We start from the raw sequence: 25197 nt of genomic DNA, 5'->3' as shown, positions 1-25197 counted from the left end.
CCCAGTATAGTAATAAATAAAAGTAAAAAATAACAGGACAAATTAAAGTACATTAATAAAACCAGAATTGACATTAACTCAACTTTAAAACAAGATGGTTACATTTTAGATTAGATCTAACTAGGGCAATGAGTTATGCTTAGATTTAAAAATAATAATTTTTATTCACTCTTTCAGATTTGCCAGTTACCGCCATTTACAGGCATTTTGGAGACTGATTGAACCCGCAACAAGGAGAATTGTGTGTGTTGGTACACGATCATCTACTTCCAGCACAACAGCAGCTCCCGTTAAGGCCACTGATCCCGACAAGGCCGCTGATCCACCTTGTCGACCGGAAGGCGTAGTTCATACTACATCATTTTGTTTTTAAAAGCAGTTTTCTGATAAATCAGCACCCAAGAGAACACTGCTATTTAATTCAATCTAATTAAAATCACATACATACATTTATAATGATCAATGGTCATTATTGTTATTATACAATGATTATTGTTATTATAAAAACACTTGTCCCCCCTCCCCCCCCACCAGAGCCGAATGCCTTCCAGTGATCGATGAACTGTTCCTGTTCTTGGTGTACCTGTCGCTGGGTCTGAAGGAGAAATATCTGGGTGATCGTTTTAACATACATCAGTCCACAGTCAGCAAGATAATCTCAACTTGGGTACATTTTTTGTACACCTTATTGTGTGCTGTTGGGATATGGATGTCTCCAGAGTCAGTTAGAGCCATAATGCCGAGTGTGTTCGGCGAGTACTCTGACACCCAAGTCCTTATTGACTGTACAGAGATGAGATGTCAGATGCCTTCATCTTTACACTTACAGAGTGAGATGTTTTCACAGTATAAATCCCACACTACCCTCGAAGGAATGATAGGCGTGTCACCGCATGGTGCTGTTACATTTGTGTCCTCATTGTATTCTGGCTCAATCAGTGACAAAGAACTGTTTAGACATTCTGGCATTATCCCTCTTTTGGATAAAGATATGGCTGTAATGGTGGACAAGGGATTCAGAATCGATGACCTAGTGACCTGCAAAGTTTACAGACCACCTTTTCTAAGTAAAAAGTCCCGGTTGTCTCATGATGAAGTGCTGGTCACTCAGGACATTGCACGGTTAAGGATACACGTGGAGAGGACAATTAGGCGCATCAAAGAGAACAAACATTTTGACACTGTTATCCCCCTTACCATTGCTGGCAGTATCAAACAGCTTTTTGCGGTAGCCTGCCTCCTAACAAACTATCAAAACAAGCCACTGGTAAAGGCTTGGGCCAAAGAACCGACTACGTGTTGACCTTACTGAGCCAGTCTCTCTGTATGTTTTAATGTTGGTATTATTTTGTCAATGACAAATAAATCTTTATGAAAAAATATTTTTTGACTTTGTTCATTGTAAAATATACAGTACCTATTTATGTAACAATTACTGTGTAACCGTTTGGCGAACATTTGACCTCTTTAGCAGTTGCATCAATCAGTAAACTCTTTTGGAGACAAACAGGTACTTCTGCATGTACACATAGAAGTAAAACTGGTCCACTCTGTCTCTGATGACTGCTGTTACCATCGGGTCAACATAGATACGCTGTACCAGCATGTCTTCCTGGGCACAAATCACAAAGTCGCACCATTTCAGGCCAGTGATCAACAGTTGACCCTGCACCTGCCAGTAGTACGAGTGGCTTTCACGGAGAGCCAAAGTGCCATTCTGCATTCGAAGGTATTTACAGTCCACATAGTTCTTTACATTAGGGCACTTTATCTCAACTAGTCCAAATGGTGGCTGTGCAACTGGATCAAAAATCAAGCCATCTGGTGAGGCACCAAGCTAAGGCGCATCAGGGTGGATGACACAGGGCGAGTAGTTCACATTTTTCATCCTGCAGTACTCCATTGCCGCCTCAAACTCCATGTCTGCACCTCTTCTCATCTCAGCAGTCTGCCTTGTTCCTTTGAGGATTCTTTCTGCAAGAGACTCTGCAGAGCTCTCTCCCCTCACAAAACACACCTCTCTAAAATGTGAGGAGGTGATCCTAGGCCTACGGAGCTGATGCCACTTCTGGTCTGCTGCCTGCTCTCTTGTTGCTGCCTCAATCTTATAGGCCATGTCCAGTGTAACCATCAAGCTTTTCAAATGGAAGTGCTCCTCCTCATTGCACACACTCGGTTGGGGCAAGCCTGCACTCCCCAAGAGGCAGCGGTGGGTAAGGTGGAGGATCTTGGTGCATCTTGACTGACTTTGTTGGGAATATAGGCTGCTGGCAAGCGAGCACACTCCCCTTTTGTGCTAAGCCAAAAGCGGTCTCAACAAGGGTCTTATCGTCACTGATGCCCATAGTTGCTGCAAGAGTTTTCTCTGTAATGTCGAAGTCTTTGTACGCATCTCCAATCTGTAGCAAGGAGATGTCAAGTGGGTTACCAACCAAGCCCTCGTAGAGTGTACTTCTGTAAAAGACAGTAATGTGTGTAGGGGAAATTTATTTAAATACCAGTAATCACGCCACCGGCCTCGCCCCTGCTTGCCACAGTGGTGCTTTTCATTAAATGAAGTTTTGATAAGCTTGGTAGAAAAGGCAAATCCTTTTATTTCATAGGAGTCTGTTTGCAACAGCTAAGCAGCGCCATGCCTGCAAAGAGAAACAACACAACGAAACCCACACGAAACAACAATCCTAACAATTATATAACCCAGTATGGTTCAGTATTTACAGTAATCACAGCTCATTACATCACTAAATCACCTGATTCCTCCTTCCATAAGCCGGTTGAGTCTTGGTCTGGTGATGACCATGCTGTTTATGGGCCCGGGTTTCACTCCCTGACCAAGAAAAGCCAACAACATGCATAGAATCTCAACCATGAGAGACAAGAAAATTAAAAGGGGGAAAAACTAACTAGTGAGTCTATGTCAAAAAAAAAAAAAAGCGGAACCAAACTCTTTTGCTCTCAATCTGACCCTTTACAAGTTGGACATTGACAGATCATGCATCCAATACAGTTGTGTCATTGTTTATAATTAAGTACATCACAAATACCAGAAATATTAGGCCTAAGAATTGCATCTCAACTCTGACCGCTGTTCTGGGCTTGTGCCATTGCTGCTCTGTCTCAGTGCAGGAGTGGACCGGGGCACGACCTGCACATTCACCTCAGAATAGTGTGCAGTTTGGAAGAGCAAAGCAACTGTGTGGTTACACACTGCAGTGCCAGCTACACATGAGCACTGGTTTGATATGAGGATGACAGGGTCAGAATCCCGAAGCACTATCTGTACAAAAGTATATATTTTTTACAAACATTTACACTGATTTGAGAATGTGGTTAAGCTTTAATTTATCCTTCTTGATCAGTGGTCCAACCCGATGCCACTGATTTGAGTAGCAGTCTAGTTAAGGTTGCTGGGGCAAGTTTGGCAATGACATTAATACAATAACAGGATTTGTTATTACTGTAATAGAGGCCTGATTATGAATATTATTGAACGATGGGTGGCACTCAAGATCAAGGATTTACAGTCTGTCAACTATACCCCAGTGACCTCACTATCCTAGCTTTATAACAAGTACATAAAAAACAACACTGAACTTGGAACAACTGTGCATGCATTAACCAAGCATCTCAGAATATGACAGCTCTTGCCTTTCTGACCATGGTGATTAGAGAAGGGGACCCAGTTGTGATCACTGATTAGTCAACTTTATGAGAGGCTTGGTAAATACTGTCCCTGAACTGGAACAGATTGAGTACTCGAACAGAACACGCAACCCATCCCTAACGTTACTCTCAGGCTGTGTGGCTTCTCCATTTTCCTCATAGACCTGTGACAGGCTGTCCTAATGCTGACAGCACCAGTCAGCTTGTCTTTGTTTGATACTGGTGAAAAATCAGTGACAACGTGATTATTCTGGGGAGTATAGATCAAAATATGGTTGGCTAAAAGTACCTATCTCACAGTTTGTGTTAGACACTGATCTTATATATATATGAAGATAAATAATCACGAATATACAGCTCTAAAATAGGCCTATACCTCCCTGAAATAGCTCTATAGCTAACTTAGCAATTATAAGGGGCAGGGCGTTGCGACGTTTGTCTGTTATAGGACAACTTAGTTTGAATAAACGAGCAGACACGTTTATTTAAAATCAACAGCAAGACAACTAGCAGTGAATGTGTTTTCCATTAAATGAATCACACACAGTAAACAAATCCTTAACAAAAAAAACAGGCCTTTCTTTGTCAGTGTCGGCTGCAAAGATGAAGTTGACGATGCTGACTCGCGATCTTCGCAGTAGTGAACGCGCCAGAGAGAAATGCACATTTCATACGGATTGCTTAAGCAGAGAGCAGTCTGTAGTCTGTTTTCTTTCGGTTTGAAATTGTTCTGTTTAAAAGTAGACATGTCTGTGAGGCAAGTAGGCTACCTTATACGCCGAGTTTCGGTTCATTTATGAGACGAGCACCAGTTCACGCGCCGGCGCCTCCGTTTCGTCGTTATCTATCGTCTGCTATATTTACTTCTTATTTATTAAATTCAGGCAATAGGCTTTATGCACAGCTTCACTACTTCCTGAACTTTAGCCAGTTCATTTGTTTCCTGTCTGCCATTATTGGACAAACTGATTGATCCAGGTGTGCACCTGGATTAATCAGTTTGTCCAATAATGGCAGACAGGAAACAAAGGGGCTGTCTAAAGTTCAGGAAGTAGTGCAGCTGTGCGTGCATAAAGCCAATTTGTTGATGAAACATTGATTAAAATTAAGATACAATTAATACAAAACGAAATTCACTTTAAAGAAAGGTTTTGTGCTTTCTGTTTGAGGTCTCTGTGAACGTTTTACTCTGTGAGACGTGATTAAATGTCACATCTTTTAGTGGCGCTTTCAGACCGGTCACATCCGTAACATTGTTTTTTCCTCATAAATGCGAACACGAAACATAAAATAAAATGAATATTTTATGTTCTGTGGAGACTACTGTTACTCATAATTTGTATTCTGAATACGTAACGCCGGTACATGTATTCCGTTACTCCCCAACACTGATATTAGTACAACCTTATCTGCAAGATATTTTAATAACACGGTTTTGGCGGTTATAGAGTTCTAATGACGGTGTTCAACTATAACCGTCGGTCTCACGGTTATATCATAACCGTCACACCCCTACCCGCAAAATGATTGTTGCAGGTTAAGCCGCTGCATTTACCCCCCACATCACTTGCTTTGCACACACTCTTAAACTGGTGTCTCAGAAGGCCATGAAGGTGAACAGTGCAGAGCAATTGTTGGGCTAAGTAAGACGTATTGTCCACCGAAGTTCCACTGCTACATGCACTTTAAAAGAGAAACAGCAAATTCTCGGCTTGTCGTTACACAAACTTAAACAGGACGTTTGCACTAGGTTGGACAGTTCCGTGAAAATGCTTTAGCATTTCTTAGAAATCAGTGATGACAGAGGACTTTTCATATCGGTATACGAACTCCCGGGACGTTCTGCTTAAAGGTAAGATGTCTCTCTCTAATTGTCAATAGCAAAAGTATTGCAAATGCACTACAAAATTTGAATGAATTATTATTAATACCTCATTATTGCTTATATTAAAACTTTTAATAGCACAACATTGTTTATAGTTTTCATTTTGACTTGGTAACAACTAATATAATTTAATTTAATTTATTTGGACCCCCGCTTCAAAGGGCTGCCCTTTCTAGGAAATGAAGAAAGAGAATTGGCCTTCATTAAACTTACTGCCGAGGCCTCAAACAGTGCATGTTTGCAGCTTCCCTTATTTTCATTAACCAAATGCTGGCTAATTAATACAATCTAGTTAAGGATTAAAGTATTGTAATGTGATGGTCCTAAATAGTAATTGGCTTGTTTTAGTTAAATTATAGGCTTGCTGTTTTTATAATTATAAGACTTGACTGGTGCTAATCTTTATATTTGATTTTGTTACAGATCCAAGTGGAACAGCAGGAGGATGCCGTTGAAGAGAAACCACCAGACACAGCTGAAGAAGGTATTTATTTGAATAACTAATATTAAACTAATATTAAAGTAATCTGTTTAAATTTAAATTGTAGGCAATATTGTAGCATAAAAGTTGCATGCATTTCAAAATGTTGGGATGCATTTCAAAATGTATTTAATTACAATAAATGAAATGTAAACAAACAAACTTTAACATCATGCATTTCCTTCAATCGAATTAATTTTTTTAATAATTTTTTTTAGATGAGATGCGTCCTGCAAAAAAAAAAAATGAAAAAAATGAAAAAATGGATTTGCTCTTCGGCAACATCTTTCAGCAGGTTCCAGACCTGTCCACTATCAAGGTCCGCTACCGAGGTCAGCAGAGAGGAGGTACTCAAATACCAACGCGTTCTCATCCTAGGGCGTCATATTTGACATATTTTGACATTTCGTCTACATCCAACGCACATGGCACCCTTTAGCGTCAATATGAGACGCAGATAGATATGGGTAGGTTTAGGTCTGGGGTGGGTTAGGGTTAGACCGCTAGGAGGCGCCTTCTGGCCCATATCTATCTGCGTCTCATATGGACGCTAAAGGGTGCCATGTGCGTTGGATGTAGACGAAATGTCAAAAGCGTCAGTATATGACGCCTTGGGATGAGAACGGGCTGCAAATACAGATCCATGGCTCCTCTGCCACTGGCTGAAAGTGCACTGGACTGGTGGAAGTCCCATGAGACAGAACTACCAATCCTTGCTAAGTTATCTTTGCATTCCTGCTACCAGAGTTTTCAGCACTGCAGACATAGTGTCGTCTCAGAGAAGCAGTTTATGGCCAAATTGTGTTGATCTGTTAATATTTAAAAAGAAAAACTCAAGTAAGGTTGGAAAAAAACATGTCATAGCCATTTGTTTGTTCAAATCTCTCTTTACTATACTCATGTTTTCATTGAACTCCGTGTGGTATTACTGTCAGTTGCACTTTGTTGTATTTCCTAAATGTTCAGGAAATGTATGCAATGTTTACAATAAAAGTAAAAGCAGAAGTTAAGCTACTGAACTGAAGTTCTGGATCAAGTTGCTGCAAATGTATTGAATTGAATGGTCATTAATTTCCCAAAAATGGATTTATTTGCTCAGATGCCTAAAACAGAATCGAATCATGAATCGAATTTCACTGTCAATCAAATCGATTTGAATCTTTCTGAATTTGCAAAAATCGTTCTTGAATCGAATCGAAACCTGTGAATTGTGAATAGAATCGATTCGCTGTCTACCCGAAGATTCACAGCCCTAGTATTTAAATTGAATCAATTATTCCTTTCAGCACAAACGCGCCATTTCTCTATGTAAATTAGGCTAATTAGATCGTATCTTGTACACAAAACTTTTTTGCTCGGCGAAACAGGAGGGCAGAGCGCGATGATTGAGTATCAGGAAGAGAAGACGAGGGCCGATCACACGATTTATTGCGGGCGTTTGTTTATGCACAGCTCTCTTAAGGTCCCGCCGCAGCATCTCAGTCGGGTTGAGGTCTGGACTTTGTCAGCTAGTCTGGTGTAGATTCGCTGGTGTGCTTGGGATCCTTGTCCTGTTGCATGACCAAGTTTCAGCCAAGCTTTAGCTGTCAGAAAGACGGCCTCACATTTGACTCTAGAATGCTTTGGTACACAGAGGAGTTCATAGTCGACTCAATGACTGAAGTTGCCCAGGTCCTGTGGCTACAAAACAAGCCCAAATCATCATCTTAACTGTTGGTATGTGGTGTTTGTGCTGAAATGCTGTGTTCGGTTTTCTGTGCATTATGGCCAAACATCTCCACTTTGGTCTCATCTGTCCAGAAGTCAATATTGTTCCAGAAGTCTTGAGGTTTGTTCAGATGCAACTTTGCAAACCTAAGCCGTGCTGCCATGTTCTTGAGAAGAACCTTTCTCCGGGCAACCCTTCCAAACATGCCATACTTGTCCCATCTTTTTCTACTGCCATGAACTTTAACATGTAACAGGCCTGTAGAGTCTGGGATGTAGCTCTTGGGTGTTTTGTGATTAAACCTTGTGGTGAATTTGCTGGAACGTCGTCCACTCCTGGGAAGATTGAAAACTGCCTTAAATGTTTTCCACTTGTGAATAATCTTCCTCACTGTAGAATGATGGACTTCAAATTGTTTGGAAAGGGCCGTATAACCCTTCTCAGATTGACGGTAGTAACAATTGCTTCTCTAAGATCATTGGTGATATCTTTCCTCCTTGGCATTGTACTGTGTACTTAGTTTTTCACACATGGCTTCTCCATTTTGCCAATTCCATTTAAGGAAACGATTGTTTATGAAGGCACCAAAAAGTGGACTGTGCTTTGGTTGCTTCCGATCAGCACATTTGACCTTTTTATAAAAAAAAAAAAAAAAAAAAAAAAAAAAAAAAATATTGAATTGCAGGAGTGATAAAGATTCTATTATTACAATGCCCCTCGATACTGTAAAAAATTATTGTAATTTTAACTGTAAAAGACTGTAAAATTGCGACAGTAAAAAAAACTGTTAATTTGTAAACAGCAACTTCCCATACTATATAGGAAAAAAATTATAATGTAATAAATGTAATAGATCTAACCTTACATTTTGTGTATTTTTACAGTAATATATTGTCAAATGTTCAATTTTTGGAAGTAAAAGAAGAACCAATCATCTTATTAGGGCTGTCATTGTTAACGCATGCGATTAATTCAAAATCCTTAACGAGTTTAATGATAATTTAACACAATGAAGCACGCCTAATTGCGTCACGCAGTTAGATGATCTTGTAGAAGTCAAGAGTTTATCACACTGAACTAGGGCTACACGATTAAATCACAATTTACATGAAATCGCATTTAAACCGATTTGGCTTATCGCGATTACGAAATCGCAAAGGTTGCGATTATTTTTTATGTGCAGAGATTGTCATTGATGTACGGCTCTGTAAACACGGCTCCATCTGAAAGCACTGCGAGTTTGAGTCGCTTATAACGTGCATTTGAAAAAGCAACAACAGTCAAACATCTTTCCAAACATGAGAAGCATTTATGAAGCTCTTGTCCAACAAAAGACAACATTTAATAACATGTTTTTACTCCAAACTCACTTCATAACGACAGTTGAGCTCATCCTTCTGTGAGATTATGTGCTTCTTACACAGAATAAGGCATTCGTGTGTTTATTAGTCATGTTTAATTAAAGCGTTTCAATCTTCTGTTTATTCAGCTACAGATATGATGCCCATAGGGATTTCCTGGAATGATGTTATCGTACTTCTGCGGGGAATATTTGGCCTCTGGTGTTCAGAAATACTCGCTGCCTTTGCCAAATCGCGTGCGATTAATCGTGCAATCCTACACTGAGCATCTATAATGATGCAAGCACCTTAACCCTGGTAGGCGGACATTTCTATTCTAACATTTCGCAAACAGATTTCACTTCTCTGTTTGCGATCAGATCATTTTAAGTCGTTAAACTCCAGGTAAGTTTTCAGTCCAATGATCCAGTGAGTTGACCAGATGATACGCAAACCACGTTTCTCTGCTGGATAAAGCAAACCAGCGTCTCGCTAGTAAAGTTTTGATGGATGCGAGTTGTCATCAAGGTAAAGACGATTGCATTGATGTACAGGAGTCGTACAGTGGCACATGAGTCCATTATTATTGATGTGCAAAACAAACCGTGTATGTGCTCTATAGATGCACATTGTGTTTTTAAATCAATGCATTGTTAACTAATGGCGTGATTTGTATATGTATATTTTCTGTAAAACATAACTTGGACACAGTCACCTCTGATAACAGATCACTCTAAATTGTAGACACATGCATTTCCTCTAAAGCTGCTTTGAAATTATATGTGTTGTGATTATATGTGTTGTAAGTATATGTGTTGTGAAAAGCGCTGTACAAATAAATGTGAACTAAATTGAATTGAATTGTTATGAACAGACACATTTCAGTGCATTCACATTGTTTCCACACACTTCAGGATAGTGTTTGTGTATGTTCAGAATATTTTGTTGAATCAAATGGTGAATATCGCACCATAAATAGGGTAGTTGACAGCTTTAATAATTTTTTTGTAAACATTGGCCCTGACAATTAACAAATAGAGCACAATATTGAAAAGATGGATAAAAACTTAAACACTTTTTTCTTTCAGCAGTTGGTGAGAAAGAAGTAATGGATATTGTCCAAAAATAATTATTCTATGGACTGTCATTCCATCAATATGGCACTATTAAAAAAAAGTTATAAATAATATTAAAACACCTCTAATGCACATCTGTAATCTGTCATTTTTAAATGACTGTGTTCCCAAGAAAATGAAAATTGCAAAAGTTATTCCACTGTTTAAAAACGGAAATAAACGTAATTTTACCAATTAAAGACCAATTTCATTACTTCCTCAATTCTCAAAAATCCAAGATTTTTTTTTTTTTTTATTCTCGATTTAAAAAATTTCTTGGAAAATATACTGATTAATGAAAGTCAATATGGATTCGGAAGCAAAAGATCTACATCTATGGCTTTAATGATGCAATAGAAGAATTATCAAATGCACTGGACAACCATTGGAATATTTATTGATTTGAAAAAAGCCTTTGACACTCAATCATGCAAGTCAAGAAACTAAAGGTATGGGATACGCCTGGGTAGAAAGCTTGTGATGGGTGAGTCCTCATAACTGTCCTGTCATTTCTTTCGGTGTCCCCCAGGGGTCAATGTTGGGCCCTAAATTATTCCACTTGTACATCAATGATATATTTAATGTTTCTTAAGTGTGTTTTGTTTGCAGATGACACCAACATTTTCTATTGTGATGACAATTATGATAAGGTTATTAATGTTGTAAATACTGAACTAAGGAATATAACAAAATGGATGGAGCAATAAATTATCTTTAAACTTTAATAAAACTAAAGCCATATTATTTGGTAAAAAATACGGAAAAGATGATTGAGATAGATGGGATACAAATTGAAAATGTCTCTGAAATAAAAAATTTAGGAGTTACAATAGATAATAAACTAACTTGGAAAACTCACATCAGACACATAAAAACCAAAGTCTCCAAAAGCCTTGCAATAATAAATAAAGCTAAACATGTCCTTGATTACAATACACTCTGTATTGTTCCCTGATAAAAAGGGCTAAACATACCATACACAATATCTTGAACACACAAATCCACTTTTTCTCAAATCAAAGTTATTAAAAATACAGGACCTTGTCAAATTCAACACGACACAACTCTTATTTAAAGCATTTAAAGCAACTCTTATTTTAAAGCAAGGAATAGTCTAGGGCTCGAACTTAAACAATGTCAAAGTATTCACCAGTTTAAAGTCTTGTCACAGGAGGGCAGGTTTAATCGTCTATTGTTGTATTTATGTATAGGCCGTGTTATCTTACCTTGGTATTCGGATTACCATCGCTGGTATCACTATAATTGTTACCTGTGGTAATATATGGTGTGTATTTAAGATATGCCGTGTTTTTTTAAGGAAAAAAGGAACAATTAAGGAAGCAGCTACCTTTGTTTTTCTTCCTTTAACTGTAACAGACCGGGGTTAGTCTAAATAAGTCAGACTTCTTCTCACTCCGTTTCGAGCGATTGATTGATTTATGTTGTTAAAAATAAAATGATTCTTATTGCCTTTGTTATATGTCACTCTATTGCTCGAAATAAAAATTCAAATTCAATTCAACATGTAATAACTATAAATTATGCATAATTACAAGCAACTAATCCTAAACCAAACCACAACCCTAACCCTATAGTACATGTTGTTAATTAACATTAGCCTACTCAATACCAGGCTACTACTTAATTGAATAATTACACTGTAACAACAACAACACCTTAAAAATAAAGGGTTACACTTTATTTTAAGGTGTTCCTGTTACAGTGTAATCATACATTTAAGTACTGAGTATAACAATTAACTACATGTACTTACTAACTTTGGTTTAGTTGCTTGTATAATTTCTAGTTATTACATTAGTAGCTACATGTGTAACGAACAATAAGTAAATAGTAAATAAAGTGTTACCAAAATAAAGTGTAACCTTGCCAGTATAAACAAACAAATTGAGAATCCTATAAAATGAAGGAACAGAAGCATTCCGAGAAATGATCCGCAGTGATTTTCCCCATGTGGCAGATGATGACGTGCACCAACAGCACAATTAATGCAGATATTACACATTGAGCAAATATCAGGGCATGGATTGTGACGTAGTGCGCCTCTATGCGTCAAATAAGGAAGTTGGAGATCCCGGTAGTTCCCCTTAACTTTAGAGAACTATCAGATAGTTCAGTCACAACAGAAGTACCGAGTTCGTGCCTCGCCAGCGCATGCTTGTAAAAGTCTATCATATAAATAGTCCTTTCATTGTTTTCCCGTCTTTGACGTGGAAATACGTGGTCATATTCTCTCAGCGGAACTGGTAGAGAACCCAGAAGAGGAGAACGCAGATAACAGGGAGGATGGAGGTTACTCACCTGACGGAGGACGAAATGGCCGATATAAAGAAGGAAGTGAGTAGCTATCCTGTGTGTGAAAGTGTGCGTTAAACAGATAGTCTGTGATCATGTTTGCGAGTTTGGCAGATTTTGTGTCCGATAAAGTGGAAGTGAAAGCGGTGTGAGGCGGTTGGTCATAAACCCGATCGAAATATATTTATTTGAGTATTTTCATTGAGTTGCTGCAATGAGCTGTAAACAGTAACCATATAAAGTGCACACTTGAACTTTCTAGGCTTAATTATATTGGCCTACGCGATAAACATTATATTAGACATGTTTAAAGTCTAACTCACTAATGATTCAAAAACAAAGGTTAACCTTTATTTCTATGAGTATCTCTCCTGCTTCGTTTAATTAGCCTAGTTGTGAGAAATCTAATCATAGTGTCTGAGTAAACATGTATTCCTGTGATTTGGTAATATTTCAGTCCCCCAGACTTTTTAAAGTAGGCTGTGGTTCACCAACATGATTATAATGAATACAAATTTCATTTAAATATATATTTTTTTAATCATAAAATTATGCCTTATTTATATCTTACATCAGTCATTTTGTCATGTCCCTGAGGCTGAATTTTTACTATGGAAAATTTAACAAAATGTGCACAGTGTCTATAATTAATTTTTTTGGCAATATTGTTACTATTTTATTTGTGTTACTTTCTTGTGATTTTTTTTTTCCAAAAAAAAAAAGCAAGATATATAAAGTTATGTCCCTCAGTCTGAATATAACACGCTATAATAATGTAAACTCGACCCATACGTGACATCATTTCCCGGAAATGACATCATTCAGGTCTCTAACAGTGCTGCAGAAGATGAAACTAGTATCATACTTTTTATTCATATTTTTGAGGTGTATTTTAGTCAGGGAGGGCACTGTCAAGCTTAACAACTCAACCCCATCACATAAAATTAAGATGGAAAAGATTATTTTAAGTAGGCCTATATGCAATGTGCTTATTTCACTGCTGCCATGGTCTACTCTCCATCACTATACGAGGAGCGGGGGCCATTTTGAGCAAAAAACCTCAACGATTTGTGGTTGTCATGTTCAAGCTCAAACCATGACAACTCATAATTTTGTTATAGACTTTTTGATGTGTCCACATATGTTGACCCAGAAAGAAGGGCACAATATTAGAGAGAGATAGGAACTACACGAGCTTCCTCCCGGGTTAGTGACATCACAAACCCTAAAATTTACATAAACCCCACCCTTGGGAACACGATTTATAGATTATCATGACAGAATATGCTAATCAAGGACTAGAAGATAGCATCAGAAACTTAAATTCATCAACTAACCATTCAGAGATGTCCTGTTGCTTCTACATGTTGTCACTTCTTCTTGAGTCTCTACATCTTTGTCTGACTCAGCTTTGAACATAAAAGGCTAAATGTTTTTGAGATTTTGTGTGTGTGTGTCTGTGTGAGGTAATCTGAGCTGCTAACACACACACACACACACACACACACACAGAAGCTTTTGAAGCTCCGCCCTCTGTGGGAGCAGCAGCTCATTTGCATTTAAAGGGACAGACACAAAAACTGCATTTTTGTTAACCCTCAAAAAGTGACCATTTTAACATGCTATATAAAAATATCTGTGGGGTATTTGAGCTAAAACTTCACATACACACTCTGGGGACATCAGAGACTTATTTTACATCTTGTGAAAAGGGCATTATACCAGCCCTTTAGTTCTGAACGTGTCGCGTGTTCATATTGCACCAAATGCAACACTGCACTCGGTGTTAGCATTCGTACATATAGTACACATATTCGGTGTTGATTTCTACCGAAGCTTCGAAGCTCAAAAAAATGTTATTTGGACCAGCCCTAGATTTTGGACATACCTCTTGGTTTACATATTTTTCACTTACTATAATATAGTATTGGCATATTCAGAAGCAGGGATAGTGCTTTTCAACTCCTGTCCTCAGGATACCAGAATGTTTTAGATGTCACACTAATTAAAACACACTGCTTTATAGAACATACTATTTTAAAATATCATGATTTCATTTCTTTGACCAATGGTTAAGTGTGCTGTGATTGGTCGAGTGCTTCGAGTGTGTTTGGGAAAGTCCCGCCCCTTTCCATAACCGCCAGTTTAACACACTACTAACTAACTCAGCCAGGCCCCGCCCCTTTATTCTGCGTATGAATTATTATAATGAGGAATATTGTGACGTGTTCGTTCCCGGAAGAAACTCGAGACTACAATGAGTTCAGAAACACTGACACTGATATAGAGAAGAACTGGAGATTTCTCATGTTTAAACAGCAACATCACACACTAAACACAGATGAGAATGAATGATTGTAAATGTCAGCCTGCTGTAAGTATTTCACTTCTGTTGTTTTTCATGGTAGGCCATAGACCGGTTACGACCATACCTGGTGGATAAGATCATTGCTGAGCGGCACTTTGATTACCTGCGCTCCAAGAAGATCCTGACCCGAGAAGACACGGAGGAGATCAGCTGCCGGACCACCCGAGGGAAACGCACTAGCAAACTGCTGGACATCCTGGCAGAAAACCCACGCGGCCTAGACGTGCTGATCGAGTCTATCAAGTGGGGCCGAACTCTCAACTTCATCATCGCGAAGATCACAGATGAGGTGCAGCGCGTGAAAAACGAGCGGCTGGAAGCTTTAAAAGGTAAGAAAGAACATTATTTAAAGGGGTTCTATCATGAAATCAAATGTTGCTGTCGAGTGGAAACCCTGTATCTTCATATTTTGTCATTTGTATTTATTTTTCATTAATCATTGGTCACCCTTTACGTCTGCCTGTGGGTTTTGCAAATATCTAACCAATAAAAAGTATTAAAAAGAGGTTGTGACTAAACCCTGTAACTCCATTGGCTCCTCCAACTGTCAGTCAAAGCTCTTAACTCCGCCCCCTCTATAGTGAATGTAGGGCTGCATGCAGTCCGGAGCGCCTCTGCTTGTTTGCAATGCGAGGGTGAATAAAGAACTGGCTGTTTGAATAAATACAACGTGTTATTTACTGTAGAAAACTCTCTCCCCCGGTTTAAGCTGTTTTAACTTAAAGCAACTTGCACTGGCATCTCTTAAAATATGTCAGTGCCATTGATTTGTCTCAAGATGCACACCAGTAATGTTTTTAAGGCAGGTTTATAAAAGCTGTCCTAAATGAACCAAGGCCTAATCCTGGCTTAATCTAAGCCCTGTTTGTGAAACCAGGCCAATATATATCAAGGCTAATTTCTTATGTATTTGAGGAGCAGAGAAAAGTGTCTTAGTCTGTGATTTGTCGTCGAGTCACAGCCAATACTGTCTTAAATACCCTGTGTGAAGAAGAACCAAATGACAGGTAAAATGAAGCGTCCTCATACTGTAGCTACAGATAACTTAATGACCTGTAATGTTAATGCGATGCACTTACTGCTGTACTAATGATGTTCAAAAACGTTGCGACTCCATTGGAGTGTGATTTCGGTAAAATCTTAATAATATTGTAGGTAATAATACACATATAAGTGTCTGACCATATATAAATCCATAATTTTATTCGTTGAAAAGTAGCAGTTTTGTACATATGAGGTTTCTGCCCGACAGCGACAATATAAAAATGTTTCCTTATTTTCTATTAGATGAAAGTGCACCACTTTCCAACCTCAGAGGCCGTTTACACTGGTGTTCGGATCAGTTTAGGTTATTTTGACCACATGTTGTCAGGCGTGACATGCCTTTATCACTAAAAAACTTAGTAAAGTTATTGTTTGCACCAAGAACACTCATATATTTGCAGCAAAATAATTGTCAACCCTCATTCTGATCCTCTGCAAGGATTACCTTTAAGACTTGTCAGTAAACGCCCACTGATACGGCTAACATTATTGATAGAAATAAATCATCCACTTGTGCAGAGACACGAACACACTGTCTAGAACTACGCACCAAATTATAAACTCTGATGCATTATAAACTCAGATGCATTATAAACTCTGATGCATTATAAACTCAGATGCATTATAAACTCAGATGCATTATAAACTCTGATGCATTATAAACTCAGATGCATTATAAACTCAGATGCATTATAAACTCTGATGCATTATAAACTCAGATGCATTATAAACTCAGATGCATTATAAACTCAGATGCATTATAAACTCAGATGCATTATAAACTCAGATGCATTATAAACTCTGATGCATTATAAACTCAGATGCATTATAAACTCAGATGCATTATAAACTCTGATGCATTATAAACTCAGATGCATTATAAACTCAGATGCATTATAAACTCAGATGCATTATAAACTCTGATGCATTATAAACTCAGATGCATTATAAACTCTGATGCATTATAAACTCAGATGCATTATAAACTCTGATGCATTATAAACTCAGATGCATTATAAACTCTGATGCATTATAAACTCAGATGCATTATAAACTCTGATGCATTATAAACTCAGATGCATTATAAACTCAGATGCATTATAAACTCAGATGCATTATAAACTCTGATGCATTATAAACTCAGATGCATTATAAACTCTGATGCATTATAAACTCAGATGCATTATAAACTCTGATGCATTATAAACTCAGATGCATTATAAACTCTGATGCATTATAAACTCAGATGCATTATAAACTCTGATGCATTATAAACTCTGATGCATTATAAACTCAGATGCATTATAAACTCAGATGCATTATAAACTCAGATGCATTATAAACTCTGATGCATTATAAACTCAGATGCATTATAAACTCTGATGCATTATAAACTCAGATGCATTATAAACTCTGATGCATTATAAACTCAGATGCATTATAAACTCTGATGCATTATAAACTCAGATGCATTATAAACTCTGATGCATTATAAACTCAGATGCATTATAAACTCTGATGCATTATAAACTCAGATGCATTATAAACTCTGATGCATTATAAACTCAGATGCATTATAAACTCTGATGCATTATAAACTCAGATGCATTATAAACTCTGATGCATTATAAACTCAGATGCATTATAAACTCTGATGCATTATAAACTCAGATGCATTATAAACTCTGATGCATTATAAACTCAGATGCATTATAAACTCTGATGCATTATAAACTCAGATGCATTATAAACTCTGATGCATTATAAACTCAGATGCATTATAAACTCAGATGCATTATAAACTCTGATGCATTATAAACTCTGATGCATTATAAACTCAGATGCATTATAAACTCAGATGCATTATAAACTCAGATGCATTATAAACTCTGATGCATTATAAACTCAGATGCATTATAAACTCTGATGCATTATAAACTCAGATGCATTATAAACTCAGATGCATTATAAACTCAGATGCATTATAAACTCTGATGCATTATAAACTCAGATGCATTATAAACTCTGATGCATTATAAACTCAGATGCATTATAAACTCTGATGCATTATAAACTCAGATGCATTATAAACTCTGATGCATTATAAACTCAGATGCATTATAAACTCAGATGCATTATAAACTCTGATGCATTATAAACTCTGATGCATTATAAACTCAGATGCATTATAAACTCTGATGCATTATAAACTCTGATGCATTATAAACTCTGATGCATTATAAACTCAGATGCATTATAAACTCTGATGCATTATAAACTCAGATGCATTATAAACTCAGATGCATTATAAACTCTGATGCATTATAAACTCAGATGCATTATAAACTCTGATGCATTATAAACTCAGATGCATTATAAACTCTGATGCATTATAAACTCTGATGCATTATAAACTCTGATGCATTATAAACTCAGATGCATTATAAACTCAGATGCATTATAAACTCAGATGCATTATAAACTCTGATGCATTATAAACTCAGATGCATTATAAACTCTGATGCATTATAAACTCTGATGCATTGAAAAGCCTTCATATAAACATGATCCCATTCGATCCCATTCGATCCATCTGAATGAAATTTGGATTGGACTGGAAGGTGTGGATAGGATACTCTGTGCATATGTGCAGTGCCACGATGCGTATTTTTACATACGTTGTCAAGTTACTTCTTGGATTTCACACTTCAGTTCTTCCTCTAACTTGAAAAAGGGCTTAGTCAACCACACACACAGGAATCATCTCAAAAATAGCTTTTGCTTTCTCTTCAATAAAGTTGTTACAATCTTGATTTGCAGTCTGTGATTCATATCACAGTAGATTGGAACCGATGAACTTAGTTTGCAGTTAGATTAGTCTTGAAACACTCATTCCTTCAGTAGAAAAGTTCAAGCTCAAATTAGGTTGATAACCTTTAAAGAAGAATACAATTCCTAATTACAATCAAGCATTTGACACCCTATGCATTACCACAATATACACATTTTCAACAGACTTTTAAAAGTCATATATGAATCGTATGCACTCTAATGCAGCCTTATCATTCTCAAAGTAAAAATGTCTCAAAACATGTAAACATTACAAATAACACACAAGATGGCATTATAAGTTAACTGAGCTTCAAACTGGCATCCTACCAGCAGCGTCTCGGGTTTATTAATCACTGATGCGCATCCAATTTCTGTTGTACTCATTCACTCACACCTCATAACTTTTCTAGTCACAAAGTTTTTTCCTCAAACGTTTTACGTCATGCAAACATGCATATATAAAAGTCAGCTTTGATTTTAGATTTGCAAAAACAACAGTTACACTGGCATGACTTTCTGCGGCTCCACGACTGAAGTTTGTCCTGAACAACACGTGGACATGAACACGTCAATCGGACTGCAACGTTTAGGGTTAATATACTGTATCGATAACGTTCAGAATACCCAATCAGACTGGATTCGTTCCGACTGATACAAGTTAGTGCATGCAAACAAACCTTTTGTGGTGAAAGGAGAAAATGTGTAATTTTGGCTTGGTTTGAGCAAATGCTATTGAGTTTTTAAGGTCTGAAACTTATTTTTTATAGAACAATTACCTTTTATATGTCAAACATTTTTAAGGGCAAGCTCAAAATGTTTTGGACCCCATGCACATGTGTGTTTATCACTGTCCACTTGTGATTGGATCGACCAAAGCGTATGGAAATCGGGCCAAACGTTCCCTCCATATTAATAGTTAACGGCATTCACACTGGGAGCGTGAGCTGGCGTCCATACTTCACTGAAGCGGAGTATGATATATGATATGTATTATTAACAAGATCCATCTGCTGCATTTGAAATTAGTTAATTATGTTTGCAAGTTAAACATTATTAAAAGATGAGCGGATGCTGATGAAAACAGTGACTCAAAAAACACTTTCAGCCTTTTTTGTTTTTGGCCATAGGGATGAAGTGGCAGTGGTGAACGGTTTACATTTTGAGTTTTTGTCTTTTTATGACTCATATAGTATGATATAGTGAGAATATGAAGCTCAAACTTGAGGGAAAAACACCTCAGATTTATTCAGAGGCACAAACTGAGCAAACATATGCCATTTGGTGCAGATGCTGATACTTACATGAAATGCATATAAATATCAGTCGTGATTCTATATCTGCCAATAATATGTCATAGTAAGATGATATTTAAATGCTTAGTTTTATGATCAAAGCTCTGAAAACGTAATGTATTGCAATACAAGGATAATTGAGAGATGAACGAATAAACCTTGATAAAGCCTGATGATCATATTTGAGACTCATGATTTTTCTATAAAATTATGTCTGGATAATCAAGTAAACCGAAGCTGCTTCAGTCCAGCTGAAATATAACTAACAATATCAAAGTTACGGTATTAAAGACGTTTACTGGATAAAACAGTGAACGGAAGGACTGGAGGAGATTGACTGAGACACGTTAATCAGCCGTTTTGATCATGTTGATCATTTAGAGGCCTTAGAGTAGGCTTTATAGGGTTAATGGTTATTTTTGCAGCATAATTAGTTTAGATTTAAATCTTAGCTTAAAAAGATGGTTGTTGTATTATAGCTTTAACAGTTGGGTGTATTTGTTCTTAATGTAACATTTACGTCTTCAGATCTCATCATAGAATAGATTGTTATAGTAGTTGAGTTCACAAGATTAAGAATGTAGACAACAGTGTAAAAAAATTATAAAGCCAGGTAGTATTTTACCATATGAAGGTAAAAATTGTATTAGACAACAGTAAAAGCATGTGTGTGAGGCTGTGAGCAGAGCTGGAGACGGTCACTCATTGTTTCTCATTTCACATGCAAAGGGTTTTTATAGTCGGCATGAAACAGAAGTTGCGCTCGTCTTCTCTTCTCTATTGTGCTGTATATCTGAGTGAAGCGCTTCTGGAACAAGAACAAATATAGGGCGGGGCTTGATTTTATCTGTGGGGAATTGATTGCATGGTTGTGGTTTGCTATTGGTGGATCTCATGTGAGTGACAGGTTATAGCCCCGCCCACGTCATCAGAGAAGAGGGTTATTCTGATTCAAGATTTCCAGGAACAGGAATTAGGGATGCAACAAAATGCAAATTCTGGGCCAAAACCAATTCTGGATGCGCTTGGCCGAAAACATAACATAAATAAATAATCAATTAATTGTACAAATTGATTGAAGAAGAGTTGTACAAATGTTTGCACTCCAGTTTTTTGGTGAAATATAAACATTTAAATGACGATAAACTGTAATAACTTGTTTTGCTGACAGATTTATTCTAACATACATCAGATAATAAAGACATCACTAACAGATTAATTACAAATATAATGAAATATATGTAATACAGTGCATATATTTAGCAAAATGCTCTTCTCTAGAGTTATTTGTCTAGTTAACTAATGTGTTTATGGTCATTGAATAGCTTTCTTGAGGTAAATTTAAGGTTAAGGGACATTGTAGAGCCTGTAAGCTGTTTTATTGATGTCTTTCCTCTGTTGAAACACTGATTGAGCGATTGCATGAGACATGATTCATTTCAGTTTTATCATTCAGTTTATGTTCATTGATGTTTTGCTGCTGTAGTAGTAAAGAGGAGGACATGATCGGTTCAACTGAGCAGCAATTCGTCACATTAAAGAGACACAAAACAACATTTATTGTTTGAATTCCGTAATAAAATTGCACTAAAAAAAAGTTGAGACTTAGCTTCATATTAAAGTAATAAACTATTGAGGTTTAAGTTTATGAAAATGATTTTGCAGTACAGTAGTTTTCCTCTCTCAAATATTACAAGCACACAAACACATGCTCAGTTATTTTTATTACAGGCATACAAACCACACCCTGACATCCAATACATCCAATCGGTTCTATAATATGCATAAGCAGAAAACGTCTCGGTTACGTGTGGTAACCCTCGTTCCCTGAAGGAGGGAACGGAGACGCCACGTCGAGACCGACGAATAGGAATCTCGCTAGAGAGGCCAATCTACTTCGAGTGAAACTAAACGAGCCAATGCACAGTGGCGTGCAATCATTTGCATCAGCTGCTCTGCCACGCAGCGCGGGTATATGATGAGCAGGAGGTGCGATTGCACTTTCGTTTTTTGCTGAGGAGGTTTTTCCCAGCGGAGGTGGCAACCCTCGTTCCCTTCAGGAACGTAACCGAGACGTTCCTCTTCAGTCGGTCAGTCGACGCCATGTCGAGACAGACGAATAGGAACCCCTACCAAAGGGCCACAGCTGCTGACCCAATCCAGCGCCCTGTGCAAGCCTCTTGCCCCTTCTTGCCTGGAAAGACGATAGGAGAGGGCTTACACGGAGTATATCTGTCACTGTTGTTCCGTGATAACCCATACAGTGAGATTATTGGATAACACTGGGAAAGTGTGCCTTTTCTGAGAACGCTGCGGAACCCACATTCTTCCCCAAAGGTGTTATGTAGAGATATACATATGGACTAACCCGAAGGTTGTACTGCATATGAATACTGCGTGACTTAGCCCAAGGGAAAGACACGGACTTCCGTTTAGGAGCAGCCGTGAAAGAATAGCCATATGGGATCCCCGCAGGGTCACACAAATGGGGCCCAACCTAGACCCGGTTCTCAAGAATTCAACGGATAAAGGCCTGGCGCCGGTCGCTCCGCCATATCTGGGCCGAGGGTGTTGGAGGACTCAACAGGTTTTTCACACTGGAGTAATAAGGGTGCACATTAGGGTGACAGAGCCGGGCCTTTCAGTGCTTCTACCCATTTAGGAGACCGGCTCTGCGCTGCCATATGCCCCTGGACCCTCTGAAAAAATGTCAGTTGGACCGCCGTCCTGTTTTTGAGCGTGTTCAAGCAGTTCAGCACCGACCGTCTGTGCAACCGAATCCAACTCCATACCGAGAAAAGAGATCCTTTGCACGGTGCTCTTTTCCCAGTTGACCTGAAGACCCAACTGGCTGAGGTGCCTGTGTTCACATAACTGATCTCGAGAGTGTGCTAGTATGAGCCAGTCGTCGAGATAGTTGAGGATGCGAATGCCCTGTTCTCTCATGGGAACAAGGGCCCCCTCCGTGACTTTCCAAAGGACTGGAATTCACTGCCCTCACAAATTAGAAGTGCTCCATCTCTGAAATTCCCTTAATTAAGGTTAGTTTTAGGGGTCAAGGGTTAGTACATAGTTATTACACTAGAATCCCTTAAAACTTATTATTTTTTAAAGAAGCTTTTGGGTGAAACGTGATTGTTGTGATTCTCCATGTAATATATTTTACGGTTTTGTTTAACTTATGTTTTGTTTATTGATCTTAAATTGTTTTTTTTTAGATTTATAACATTGTTTGTGTGCATGCACTGTAATAGTTTGTATGTCATGCTTATTTTATGTTAAGCGCTCTGAGAATTGACTTCTAAAAGCGCTATACAAAATAATGTTATTATTATTATTATTATTATCATCATTTTGTAGTTAAATGGCCCTGGGATTAAAAATGGCAGTTTTAATGGGTTTCAATGGGGACATTTTTGACCAAAAGGTCCTGAGTGGAACTTTTTTGTGTTCCTAGTGCAAAATAGATTTATTAAAGGAAATTAGGGTGAAATATAAAAATTCTAATAAAAATACACACCTGTGCCAAAATGTATGCAGTTGGCAATAAGGCAAAATTATTTAAAAAAATTAAACTGAAAAAGACAAAAATGTCTATAAGGACGCACAAGGGTTAAACTTTATTTGCCACAACCAAGACTTATAAAGCATATGTAATACACATACATTTTTCAGAGTTGGCAAATTTTTTTAAATACATAACGAGATAAACACCTTTTATGAAATAAAATACTGTACTACCTCACAAAAACAAGGAATAAATATAAATAAAGAGGATTAATATCCACGCTGTATTTGACTGGAGTATCATCGGTATTTGATGTGTAGGTTCGTTTTTTTCTGATGAATAGCTGAATTTCACTGGTTACCATTTTTCAACATGGGAAGTTTTCAAAAGAGTTCCACATGTGTATATACGCCAGTGACATTGAAAATCATGTGTCACTACGCCCATCAAAACAAGTGTTTGAAAGAGAGGGTCAAAAACAGGATAGAAAATAGCTTATTACTTCTAAATTAGGATGTTTTTGTTGTACAAATGTTGCTTTCATTTTAAGTGGACCTTTTAATTGTACATTTCATGACCTCTTTTAAAGGTGTGCAGCAGTCGTCCAAAGCTTTCAACATCTGGAGACTGTGGTTAATAAAAGAAGTTGCCTTTAATTCACAAGTAATATCCATAACTGATAGTTTGATGGGAGTATGTTATTAAGTCTTTGCAACAAGTTTCTTGGTTTTCTTAAAATCAATGTATTTTTGTTTATCATGTAAGGCCTCCAGACATGACGATATTAACCCCATATGTTCATGTTTTGCAGCGGGGTCCTCAGCCAACTCAGCTTATTCATGCACAAAAAGTGCAAGCAATGACTTCTCCAAAATGGACTTGGACTATGACAAGTACTCCACTATATGTTATCATCCTGAAGGAGAGGCGAGCACATCCGCCTCGGTGGCTACGGGATCCTTCAACCTGCGCTACGGATCGGGTCGAGGGAACGAGGCTGTGTCGGTGTGTGGAGGCAGCGGGAGCATGAACGTGTCTTCCACCAGCTCGTCCAGCCTGCCCAAACCCGGAGACCCGGGAGCTCCGGCTGTTCCCGAGGAGCTGGAGACGGAGGACGCCGACGCCGTGGTCTGTGGGAGCGCTGGGAGTAGCGGAGACGCCAACTTCCAGCCGCTGCGCTCGCGCTCTCTGTCTCCGCACATGTCGTAGCGTAACCTTTGTATTCCCTCTCTGACATTTTACAAACCAATAGTCTATTATGTCCTTCAAACGTCTTTCACCAATCGAAGCATAGTCACACTTTTACAAAAAAAAGTGTTGCTGCTTGTTAAATTTGCCTAAATAAAATGAGTTAAAGCAACACAATTGCTGTATTTTTCCTGCTTAACTCTTTCCCCGCCATTGACGAGTTTTCCCCGAAATCCCAATTCTGTTATACAGTAGGGGGCGCTGTTATTACAGCATCTCCAGATCCCAAAACAAGTGAAGAAGAAGATCTGTGTAAACCAGGAGGAGTGGATAGAAGTTGTTTACACACGTGTAAGCTAACGTGATCATCAAACATTAAACAGCATATATATATCAAAACTGCCTAGTGTTACTGGATGTGATGTTGAAGCTTTGGAAGTGTTGATGAACTCGATCTACT

General features: G+C 37.9%; 2 protein-coding genes across 2 annotated transcripts in view; one reads left to right on the top strand and one right to left on the bottom strand.

Moving 5' to 3' along the window:
- Positions 1–25197, bottom strand: part of tubb2 (tubulin, beta 2A class IIa) — a 278308-nt gene that overhangs the window by 168860 nt on the left and 84251 nt on the right. The window lies entirely within an intron of this gene.
- On the top strand, positions 12260–24761 carry bcl10 (BCL10 immune signaling adaptor). Its single transcript, XM_056266513.1, has 3 exons — positions 12260–12547; positions 14914–15202; positions 24361–24761. Exons 1-3 carry the CDS (start codon positions 12497–12499, stop codon positions 24756–24758), a joined length of 738 nt encoding a protein of 245 aa, XP_056122488.1. The 5' UTR covers positions 12260–12496; the 3' UTR covers positions 24759–24761.

The sequence above is a fragment of the Rhinichthys klamathensis genome, unplaced genomic scaffold (genome assembly GCF_029890125.1).
Source record: "Rhinichthys klamathensis goyatoka isolate OS25496 unplaced genomic scaffold, OSU_Roscu_1.1 h1tg000011l_1, whole genome shotgun sequence".
NCBI classification, from domain to species: Eukaryota; Metazoa; Chordata; class Actinopteri; order Cypriniformes; family Leuciscidae; genus Rhinichthys; species Rhinichthys klamathensis.
The sequence above is the reverse complement of the archived record's forward strand: the minus strand, read 5'-3'. Positions and strand labels throughout refer to the sequence as shown.